This window comes from Nomascus leucogenys, chromosome 5, assembly GCF_006542625.1.
Source record: "Nomascus leucogenys isolate Asia chromosome 5, Asia_NLE_v1, whole genome shotgun sequence".
Classification (NCBI taxonomy): Eukaryota; Metazoa; Chordata; class Mammalia; order Primates; family Hylobatidae; genus Nomascus; species Nomascus leucogenys.
The window spans coordinates 76,993,514-77,006,093 of record NC_044385.1 but is presented as its reverse complement, the minus strand read 5'-3'; the positions used below and the strand labels follow the sequence as shown (position 1 = coordinate 77,006,093).

The window sequence follows — 12,580 nt, the reverse complement described above, 5'->3', positions numbered from 1 at the left end:
TGAAATTCTTGGAGTTTAATCTTGTCCCATATTGCATCTGCTATATCATGGTAGATTGTATTTTAAATTTCATATTTTGACTTCATCTTCAACATAGGCATTATGTAAATACTATTGTAGGGCAATGGTTGCAGACATGTTTCCCTGGAATAGGTTTTTGTTTGTTTTTGCTATGTGTTCATGGCTATTTCAGCCCAGTTCAAAATTTTAAGTTACTTTCTTAGCGTGAGTGTTCCCAGCATGTTCATCTAGTACAGAGGGCAATTCCAAAGTCAAATGACTGTGTAATACAGGTCTTCTATTACACATTCTCAGGGACAACTTTACTCTCCATCCCAAACCCAGCCCAAGAGAGACTAACTTTCATTTCTTCATAGTACTGGTAGGCAGCTAAAATAATCTTTTAAAATTTTTTGGCTTCTGAGAGATTTCTCTTATTTTCTTGCAAGCTCAGAAAGGATGTTTGCCCTATTTTTATTTAGAATTTTAGGAATTCAGTAGCAAAGAGAATTCCTTAGGAAAACTAAGTTCTAGTTTTGTTGCCAGAACCAGAAGTCCAGGGGACGTCATTTCCCTATACTGAAAAGAGATCATATATTCAACATCATCTTTGATGCGGAATCATCCAAATGTACCATTTATTTGCAATGGATTTTAGAAAATAAACCATTTAGGGATTAAAAATATTGAATTACCTCCTTCTTTTAAACTACCTGGGAACTGTTCTTTCTAAATTGGCATTTGGGGATTTCTTGAGACCATGTCCATTAAATAACAAATTCTGTATTGGAATACTGAACTGCTGAACACAGTGAGTATGGGATAATAGAAACACAAGCTATTTGTGTATTTGTCACAGTTCTTCTAGGAACAAGTAACAGAAACTCAAGTCCAACTGGGTTAAGTAAAAAAGTGATATTTATTGACCCAGATGGCCAAAAACTCTTGGGGTTTATTGTTCAAGTATAGCTAGAGCCACATACTCAGAAAGTATTAGATTAGAATCTGGCTCTTTTAATCTCTTGGTTCTCCTTTCTTCTGTGTTGGCTGCATTCTAATTTGGATGCTATCCTTATGGTGGCAAGATATTTTCCAACAGCCTCAGTTAAAGAGGATAGCAGATCCTCTTTAGGTCTTGTCTAGCAGATATTCTGGGCCTGTGGCCTATTGGCCTTGGCTTAGATAATCTGTCCATTCTGATCAGTCCACACTGTGATTGGGCTGGTCCCTGGAGTTGTGATCAGCTTTGGTCCAACTGCATAGGCTAAGAATGGGGTGTAGTTTTCCAAGAAAAAAAAAAAAAACACAGAGTGCTGTCACCAGAAGAGAAAAGAATGGAAGCTGGGTAAGCAAAGTACAACAAATGTCCCGCATAACCTATCTAATTTCTTGTTTGTGTTTGTTGTTCATTTCAGGATAGTGTTGAGTTTAGAAACATCTGCAGTCATTTGGCTCTACAGATTGAAGGACAGCAGTTTGACAGAGACTTGAATGCTGCCCACCAGTGTTTGAAGACAATAGTCAAGAAGCTGATTCAGTCACTTGCTAATTTTCCTTCAGATGCCCACGTGGTAGCCTGTGCTTCCTTGAGACAGATCTTACAGAATCTCCCAGACATATGAGTGTTAAAGGCATCGGGAGTAAAACCACAGCCAGCACTGTTAAGAGAACCAGATACCTTACCTTCCTAATTGAGTCAGCAGACAATGGATGTTTTTATATCCAAAGAGGAAAGACTTGATGGTACGTGGAGCAGTCTGACCAGTGGCATCTGTAGCCTTCAGGATTATAGCATGTTAATGAAACTTTTTTAAAGCAGTAGTTCATATTTTTAAGTATATTGACCTATTTGCCGACTTTCTGATTGAAATACATTCTACTTTGTGAAACTGATTTGATTATGTATGTATATATTTATTCATATTAGTTTTTATTGAATGATACCTTAATTTGTATTCATATTAATGTATGTCTAAAGGGTTTAATGTGGTTATTTATATAATTAAAGTTCCATGGTTCTTAAAATCACCTTGAATAAATATTTGATAATTGCTATGTTCTATTAATACTTACTGGACACTTCCTTTTATAAGAACGACCTTTGTAGGCCTATATGTGTCAGTAATTATGAGTTTCAACCCTGACATTAATAACTTACTGTTGAGCAGAGAAGAGTTGCTTCTAAACCTTGTGCTTTTATATACTAATTTAAAAACTTAAAGTGATAGTGAGCTATGAAGTACCAATCATGTATGATATGTAAATACAAAGCACAGTATTATTAAAGTCTCATGTGGAAAAGTCTAGCTTTTACTGTTTCTAAATATTCTGATTGAAGTAGGAAATTCTTTAAAAAAAAGGGAAGGAGTGGATCTACTGGCAGGTTTCCCAAACCGTTTAGAGCCAGGAAGAGAGAAGGTGATTTTTTGTTTTCAACAGCAGTCCACACATACTTAGGAAAAACCAAATTTCTTGTTGTTCAATGATGACTGTGTTGAGAGCCAAAGTAAAATGCTATTTTTTCCCTTAAAATTTTAATAGAAACAGCAACAGATTTAGAAAAAAAGATTATAGTGATTATGTGCAGCTTGTTTTCTGAAAGAATCATCAACTGGGTCTGCGTGGTGGGAGTACAGTACTATTTCTAAGGTGTTAATAGTAATCAAAGCCTTTTTAATCTCACCCACTCTAATCCTAGTTGGTTCTAAATGTTTTCTTCCAGAATCTGAGAATGAAAGGTAAACATATTGCTTCTCTTTGGACGTAACTGACCACTTCCAGAGAAGGGAACTAAGTATATGATACTGAATTCTAAAGGAAAGGCAGACGCTCTGTGTGTCTGTGTGCATGTGTGTGTGTGCTCATGTGTGTACATGTGCATGAGTGTGTGTAGGGGTGAGGTGGGCCAGAAATAAAGGGCATTTATTTCTTCACTTGATCTTAGGCAAAAGGCTGAGAAGCGGTGGGCATTTATTTCTTGAGAATAATCTTTGCCACTCAGTTTTCCCACACCTAAGAAACGTTGTATTCTGGGGGGATGCCTTTCTTTTATGATGAGGTCTTTCTTCCCCCAAGGAAATTAGCTCTGTACTTTTCTTTCAAGACCCATCATTATTTATATGCTGCCTACCCCATTGTAATTAATGATTCCCTCAATGAATATTAAGGTGTTTTTTTTTTTACCTTACCCAAAGAAATAGTGAACATTTTTTATTTTCTGTCTGTGCTTGTGCTTTTTCCTCACCTTGTACCATGTTTCCTATATGCTGACAAAAATCCTATTCATCCTTCAAGATCTGATGTACCCACCACCCACTCCATGAACCCTCATGGGCCATCCTAGCCAGAGGTGAACTCTTCCTCTTCTAAACTCCCATAGAACACATTTTGCGCTACGTTTCTGGTGTTTATCACATGCCATCTTAATAGCATAGCTGTTGGTAAATCTGCTGTCAAGATTAGCTTGCTGAAGACAGGGATTATCTAGACATCTTTGTATGTTGCCTAGCATCTACCGTTCTTAAAGTTCTATGATGCTACTAGAACTTTGTTTGCCCCTACCACCTTTTTACACCCCTCCCCCACCCCATGCTAACTTCAGTGCCTTATGTTCTATGGTCAGTCTGCATAATCAATTGGTGCCACATGCCACCAGTTCCCTTTGCTTTTTTCCCTTTGGTTGAATGCTGCTTGCAAAACTCAATCCCTGGTCAAGTCCAACTCTCTGCCTACTCCACGTCTGTAGAGGAGCTCTGAATATGGCTGGAGAAAAACACCCAGCCATACCAATCTCACTTCAGCTCATGGCTCCCAGCCTCCAGGGACCCTTGGCATTCTCCATTAGCCCTACTTCATTTCCTAGACCTGCAATGTTCAGTGTGGTAGCACTGGCCGCACGTGGCTACTGAGCACTTAAAATGTGGTTCATCTGAATTGAGATGTGCTGAAAATGTAAAATGCACACTGGCTTTTGAAAACTTATTACTAAAAAAAAAAGAATCTAAAATATCTTGATACTGTTTATACTGATTACATGTTGAAATGATAATATTTTGAATATGTTGGGTTAAGTAAAATGTACCATTAAAATTAATTGTACCTATTTCTTTTCATGTTTTCAATCTGGGTACTAGAAAACTTAATATTCCATGGATGGTTTGCATTATATTTCTATGACATAGCGCTGTTCTGGACAATTCACTAGATAATTCACTGCTGGCCTTAACAATTCACTCTCTGAAGACTCTTCCACACCTTTTCAAACTTTACCCTTGTTTACTCTTCTCGTTCTCAGCTGATGAGCTTGCTTCTGATTGCACAGGGACAATGGAAGCCATCAGAAGAGCATGTTCCTCATCTCACTAGCAGATCTACCTACCCTGCATCTGTACACAGGTACTCTGAGTTTGCTTCTGTTATAAGGAGGGCTGCCCTGCTCCTGTGCAAGGCTGGTTGGCCATTAAGGCTCTGGACTCTGTCCCTTCTCACTCACTTGTGGACTTCTCTCTTACATTCATTCTCTTGCTTGCATTATCAATTTTTGCCTCTCATAATATCATTGTGTCAGCATGATATTATGTTATAGTATCTCCAATTCAGAAAAAAATTCCTCTGGCTACTGCTCTGCTTTTTTGCTCCTCTTACCAGCAAAACTCCTTGGAATAATTGTCCAAATTATTTGCTTACAATTCTTTTTGTCCGATTCCGTTTTGAATCCACTCCAAATGGATTTGTGCCCACAACGCCATCAAAACTTCTCTTGTCAAGACTCCTGATGACTGTCTCACTGATAAATTCCATGGTAGATTCACAATCCTCATATTACTTGATCTATCATCAGCTTTTGATGCAGTTGACTATTCCCTCCTTGAGTCACTTTCTTATTTGTTTTCCAGGTCAGCAGACTTTCATGGTTTTACTTCTTCACTGGCTTACTTTACAGACCTTTGTCCTGGTTCTTCCACATCTCTTGATTTCTTAATTGTTTAGTGCTTCAGGGCTTAGTTTTGGTCCTTTTCTCTAACTACACCTACTAGTTGGTGATTTACAATACTGGCTATTCACTAATGATGCCCAATGTATGTCTTTCACCCTGAGCTCCAGACTTCTGTGTTCAACTGACTACAGAATATCTCTACTTGGATGCCGAAAGTCATTTCAAATTCCAAAATGGAATTATGGATTCCCAAGACTGCTTCTCTGCCATCTTTCAAATTTCAGTTGGCTATGGCTCTTATCCTTCCAGTCACATAGGCAAAAAACATTAGCGACATCCTTGACTTCCCCATTAGTGTCACCTAAATTCACTCAATCAGCAAATCCTGTTGGGTCAACCTTCAAAACATGTCTCAAATCAGATCACTTCTCACTACTTCCATAGCCACTATTCTGGTCCTAGGCACTATTGTCTCCTGCCTGGAATATTGCAGTACCTCCCTGAGTGGTCATAGTACTTCTCTGCTCTCTATAGTCTATTCTCCACACATCAGCCACAGTAAAAAACATTAGATCAATTACGTCTCCGCTCTACCAATTTTAGCTTCCCTTTTTACTCAGAATAAAATCCAAATTCTGCCTTTTGGAACCATCTCCTACTACACATCTAAGACACGAGTCTCTTTACCACTCACCTCTTCAAATACGACAACGATTAATCCTATGGCCTTTGCACTTGCTCTTCCCTCGGCCAGAACAACGTTTCTCATCTATTTCAAGGAGGTTTCTGCTCCAAAGCCTCCACATTAGGGAGGCCCTCTCTAGTCCCCTCAGCAAAAACAGCATCCCCTGTTACTCTCTTATCCCTATTCCCTGCTTTGTTTTCTTTGTTGCTTTCACAATGGCCTGAATTTGTTTATGTTTTTATTGCCTGTTGTAGTGGCTAAATGGTGGCCCCAAAAGTTATGTTTATCTTAATCAAAGGGACCTGTGAATATTATCACATATTGTAATAAAGTGAATATTACCTTAGACGGTAACAGATGTGATTACATTAGGGATATTGTGGTGAAATTGTTTGGGATTATCTGGGTGGACCCCAAATGCCATCACAAATGTGCTTATAAGAAAAAGGCAAAGGAAGAGAACACAGGCAGAAGAGGAGGAAGCAATGTGCCCATGGGAACAGAGAGTACAGTGACGGGCCCACAGTCAGGGAATGCTGACAACTACCAGAAGCTGAAAGAGGCCAGGAGCAAATTCTCTTCTAGTGCCCTCAGAGGGAGTGCTGCACTGGGGCCATCTTGATTTGGGGCTTCTGGTCTTCAGAACCATGAGAGAATACATTTCCGTTGTTAGAAGCCACCCAGGTTGCGGTAATCTGTTGCAGCAGCCATAAGAAATGAATATACCTGTTTTTCCTCTCTAGAACGAAAGCGCCAGGGATGTTGTTCACAGCAGCAGTGCCTAGAACAGGGTAACAGCTCAATAAATAGTTGATGAATTAAGTCATGTGGTTAGTCAGTTATGTTTTTTGGTAAATATCTAAACCCATAAAAAGTGAAAAGAATCATTTTAAGGATTAAATTGATCAGTGCATTTTAGGCAGGTGTTGGGTTAAAAACAATCATGTAGCAATCACTCAATAAATGATTAATAATCGCGATGGTCATCCTAACAATGACTGGGCCAGCCTGGGCCATTCTGAGTGGCCTTTTCTCCTTAACTTTCCCATGTAGTGTTTTTCCTTTTCTCTCTCACTTCAAAGTCAGACTGTGTTTTTTAAATTTAAGACCATGTAGTACCTTGGGTAATGTGTGACACTTGCATAAAGACAGGTGGTGGATGTCTTTTTATAACTCTGAAAAAAGTCACATCATCTGATGTTTTCTTCATTGAATTTCCTTAACTGTTTCACCCTCCCATTTCCTTTAATTCTTATTTTTAGATGATCTATAATAATGAATTTCTGGACGGTGGAAACACATTTTCTTATAGAATAAAAGTTGGGGACATACTGGTGATCTTTTCATTAGAGCTGGATATAGGAGTGACAAGATGGTACTTGTCCCCTGCTCTTGTCTTGAGATGCTCTCCTCACTGTATTCTGTAATCTCCTGGCAGCTCCAAGAGCTCCCAGATCAGTTTATCTTACATCCTTTTGACTGCATGCCTTACACTGATTGAGGAACAATCTTCAGGTTCCTTTGGCTGTTTTCCATTTCTTGATTTAAATGAAGGCCTTTGGAGGGTAGGAAGCCATCTGGACACTTGCTTCTGACAGAACATAGGACTGCAAGAACCAAATCTTCCACATCTTAAAATTCCCTCCAACAGTTGGCTCCATTTTCCATTTTTCCTTCATGCTCTGGTGCCAGATCCTCATGCAGTAAATCTATCTGAGAGGAGTACAAATCTTGTAGATCCATGAGTTTCAAGACACATTTAATTCAGCAGAACTTCAACTAGCAGTGTTCCATATCATCTGGGTGTCCTCATCAGGGATCCCAGTGTTCCATTCTACAGCCAAGAAATTACCACAGTCCTGGTTTCACTTAGCTACATAACAGAACCAAAGGTCTAGGCTGTCACAGCCCCAGTATGTGTTACCAGAGAGCTTTACCTTTGTTGGATGTGACATGTTTACTGCTTTGCTCAATAGAAATGGTATTTGAAGCTGAACCATAGTTTATAAATTTCTCTTCTTGTAGACAAGTTCATATCTGCTCCATGCATACAGTCATAATTCAGGAGACACTTCCAAGGTTGGCAGAAATGTTTCCTGGCACAGAAGTACCAATAATTTGTTCCCCTTGACTTGGTGGAAACTTTAATAATAATCACGGCTTTATTTTCTTTTCCCTTTAAAAAAAAGCATTACAAAATGCCTATGGAGCATAAGGGTATCTGGCAGAAAAACAAATTCACAGGGATCCTAGAAACAAGTTGGAGAAGACAGTGCTGGCTTAGGTTGGTACAAAAGGGAGAGAGGAGATTCTGCAAAGACCCCTGCCTCCCTGCACCTGTATTCCAGCTCTGAATGGAGCTCGAGAGTACAGGAGGACAGCAAAGCTTGGCGCCGTGTGTGTGTGTGTGTGTGTGGGGGGGGGGGGGTAGTGCAGATGGAGGGAGGAGAGGGGAAGAGGTACACTAAGCCTGATGCTGTAATCCCAAACATGAAGAAAGCAGATAATCTGGAAAATTAATGTCCTTGGGATATCCACAGACCCACCTTAAATAATTCCTCAAATGCACTTGGTTTGTCGATTTGCCCAAATGAAAAAATACAGTGCTCCTCACAAATGACACTTTTCATAATGTCTGGGAAGTGCTGATGCTGTTTTACACACAGCCTCATTCAGTCCTCGGAGTTTGTCTTTGATTCCCTCTTGTCTCTCATTCTTTAATCTTATCTCAGCTCCTCTCTGTCTTGGGCCACATTCCACAGAATTGTGACAAAGGCATTTAGAAGGCTATTAATGGCATTATGTTTTTATGGCTAACTATTCTTTTATACATAAATAAAGTTAACAGATGTTGGTCTTTCTCTTCCCTCCATTTTTTATATATTCCCTTGCCTCTCTTCCAGTCTCAGTTTACATGATACTTGTTAGACACCTATTTCCTGTGTAACTCAGAATGGAAGTATATGAGTGTATAGCAGGATTACTGTTTACACCCACATTGCATTAATTGGCATACTCAGAGGGAATAGAAATAAGCTATTCTATCCATTTTCTTGCCTTGCAGCAAGTTTAATTGAAGGATGAAAGTGAGAATGAGATAAAAGTTATCTCATTCTGTTAACTTTATTTATGTATAAAAGAATAGTCATATAAACCATAATGGAATTAATAGCCTTCTAACTGCCTTTGCCACAATTATGTGGAATGTGGCCCAAGACAGAGAGGGGCTGAGATAAGATGAATGAATGAAGACAAACTCAGAACACATTTGATGTAATTGACCTCACACTTTTGCTTAATTAAATTTAAATGTTTACTATGACACCCACTTTATATTATAAAATTGTACTTTTCTGCAGCCCCCCTCAAGAATATTTCCTGTTCTTAAAGCAAATTTTTGAATTTTTCATAAAAAAGTGGGGTAGTTTTGTTGTTTAGTAGTATCAGAAGCTCTAAAGTTAATGGGGCTGGAATTACTGCATAGTCATGAGGTTGCACTAAAAGTTGTTTTGCTCCTGTTTTCTGGGACTTGCTTCTTTAGGGAAAATGTTGTACCATTAAGTCACAAAACATTCACAAATTCACATGCACCATAAGTGGGCCTGTGGGACAGTCTACTTCAAGTTCATCTAGAGCATTTAGAAGCAAACATTCCTACATTTCTTGGGCCTAGCTCAGATGCAAGCCACCCTCGAGTCTGCTTGCAGAATACAGCTAGTCCATTGTTTCCAGCTGTTTCAATGAGTGAACCTGCTCAATAGTTGATCTAGTCAGTATAGAAACAATTGAAAAAGAATTGATAAGAAATCCAATAAACTCAGTAAGGCTCTGTATGTGTGCGTATATGTGAGGGTAATTTTTTGTATCAATAAACACATGATTTACAGGTGTTCCCCCTCATTTTCTTCCCCTCATTTCAGTAGACTGATATATAGGTTTAAAAGATCTTTGAGTATAGAGATTTTTCTGTCGACAATGGGTACTCATAGAAATGAGAAATTTCAGAATGACATGCAATTGTAAGTAATGATTACATATCTAACATGCTCCCAAATGGACCTTCTATGCATTAATTATCATTACATTACAATTTCCAAGATGTTTCTTAGCTACAGGTTTTAAACACTGTTGATAACAAATAAAATGAGTTCTTGGGGGGGGGGGGGAAAAAGCAAACCTGTGTCACAAGTGAAAAATAGAGTTTGCCAGATAAATAACTCAGACACTTTTATATTTGTCTAGATAACTATATCACCATTTTTTACCTTTTATTTAAATATAATTATAGATTTATAGATTCTGTTCATAAATTATTCACAGATTATATATTCATAGTGGCAAAATCTAGTACATGGAATGTCTGATGAATTCTTCACCCAACCCAAATGATGACAACTTGTATGACTGTAGTACAATAGCAAAACCAGGAAACTTACATTGGTACAGTACTGTTAACTGGATTGGTACAGTACTGTTAACTGGATTGGTACAGTACATACACAGGATTAAATTGCATAGAACTAACACACACACTCACATGAATACATGTAAAAGCTGATGAAAACTGTTTTCATCAGTTTTCCTGTGTGTGAGTGTGTGTGTAGTTCTATGCAGTGTATAGATTTGTGTAACCACCACCAGAATCAAGATACAGAACCTTGATGCCCCACAGCCATGTTGGTTGGCCCAGTTGGGTTCTTTGTGTTCTTTTTGTTTCTCTGGGGAACACATTAGACATGTAATCATTACTTACAATTGGATTGTAACTATCCAAACTATCAATATGCTAGGTATTATTGTTCATTATTATGTTTGTTGTAGAAACAACATAATTTATATAAATAAACTAAAACTCAACTTAGTCACAGGAACTAGACTCTTTAGTTCCTCTAAAAATATGAGTGAGTGAGTGGATGGCTGGCTGGCTGGCTCGCTGGGTGAATGGATAGATGGACGGATGGATGGATGGGTGGATGGGTGGATAGATGATTCATCTGGGTTGCTCAGCATTTTATCAGCATTGGTTCTGGCTTCTGGACTGAGACTGGATTACCTTGTAGAGGAGAGCTAAGGAATCATGGAGTCAACTTCTATTTTTTTCACTTTCTTCTTTCCAAAGTTCATTTCCTAAATAAAACTGTTTTTGTAAAATCTGTTGAAAATGTTCATACCTGAATAATGCCATGAAGTTGGTAAGCTCTACATTAAAAAATGACTATTATCAAAATCTTCATCTAAGTGGTTGAAGTGAAAGCAAGCATTCTCTCACCTTGGTCTGACAGAATGAACGTCTATATGTGGACTTCTCTTTCCCAAACCCATATCACAAACGGCATGAGCTGAATATTTCCAAGTGTGGGTCTGACTTTTAAGTGATTTCCCACATTTTCACTTCACAAGAGATCCCTTAAAATATTGTAGTGGTGACAGTGACTTCACTCAAATAGATGCAGAACCAGCCTTTCACATTTCTAATGCATTTTTCTGGAGTTCAGACTAAAAAATACTGCTTATTTGATCTATCAGGTGAGATTGGTAATCCCTCGCTAATTTAAAAATTACCATGTTGAATTTGATCCAATTTAAAAAATATTTATTGCTTAAAATGCCATTTTTGTGATTTCTTTTTTGTTATTCTCGCCATGAAATATGGAAGCTCAGTCTCTTTAATATAAATGAGTTAATTATTTCAAAGATCAAAAAAACGACATTTGCTCTTTATTTTTAAAGTAGATAATAATGCTTTTATGGAAAAAATCTCCTAGAATCTCTATTTCAATCTAATCAGAGGGAAATTTGTATAATTTATAAGAAATAAATACACTGTGGAAAACAGAACTATTGAAAAATAATGCATGGTATTTCCTAAGCTGAGCCATAAAACATAGCACCTGTTTATTTTACCATATAATTCCAGGGTTATTACTTCAATGTTTAAAGCAAAGACCTCTATCAGTTATCTAAGTATATATATTGGATATAAAAAGTCTCAAACAAATGACAGAGTTTTTTAGTGATGTAAGGAAGGAAATTTAAACTCTCAGTTATCTTTCCTGAAGCTTACCGCATTTTAGTGAAACCCACATAGATCAACATAAGCATATACTTCAGATGACACAGCTCTCAAACTACACACCAAAGAGTTCTGGTATCCGTGCATTAGTCAGAAAAATCTTAGTCTACAGCCATACCACTTTGAACGTGTCTGGTTCCATCTGATCTTGAAAGCTAAGCTGGGGCGGGCCTGGTTAGTATTTGAATAAGGGATCATGTGGGAATAACGGGTGCTGTGGGCTTAAAAGAAATTTATTTGGTGTTTTATCTTTTCAGACCATTTGGGTTTTCAAAGGCAACAGCTCAAATCAAACCTTAAGCAGAAGTTTTAATTTTAAGAGTTTTTTTTTCTGTCATTCTACAGTCTTTGCTACTTTCTTGTTAAGAATTTCCTCCATTACTTTAAATATTTATTTACCTATGGCTTTACTGAGAAGACTTATACATATACATACATATGTATAACTAGATTTGTACATATATAGCTATATGTAACTATTCACATATATCAACAAGTAACAACCTGAATCCTAATTGTGATTGATGTAAAGCTGTTTGTTTTTATAGACTGAAGTTTATGCCCCTCTGCAGACATAGCTGTGGTAGGGGCTGTGCTACACCTCAGATGCATGGAGACAGGACCTTTATAACTGCTTTTCTTGGGCTTAGTTTTGAGTAAACTGTTGATCTTGTCATGGCATTTCTTGCCTTTACCCTACATACAAACTAAAACTCCCCTTTGAAAATGTTAACCACATGTGCACACCCAAGTGGGATTTCTGTAGCACTAGCCCGGAGTCAGCAGATGTGAGGGCTGGAAGAATGTCGGTCAAACCTGAAATGCATCTTCGCCTGAGGTCTCAAGAGGAGTTTCTCAGAGCAGTTGGGATCGGCAGTGTCCACGG

General features: G+C 38.1%; 1 protein-coding gene across 3 annotated transcripts in view; it reads left to right on the top strand.

Annotated features, from left to right (window-relative positions):
* DLEU7 (deleted in lymphocytic leukemia 7) overlaps positions 1 to 12,580 on the top strand; it is a 144,195-nt gene that overhangs the window by 19,007 nt on the left and 112,608 nt on the right. The window contains exon 3 of one of the 3 annotated variants that reach the window (XR_004030178.1): positions 1,416 to 1,504. The exons of 1 other annotated variant lie outside the window; for it this stretch is intronic. Coding sequence is in view for 1 of the 2 variants with exons in the window: in XM_003270108.2 (XP_003270156.1) it covers positions 1,416 to 1,622 (207 nt within the window). In the remaining variant the exon portion in view is untranslated. Of the gene's footprint in view, positions 1 to 1,415; positions 2,307 to 12,580 lie in introns of those variants that run through there. One more of the 3 variants, XM_003270108.2, reaches the window with a different exon arrangement.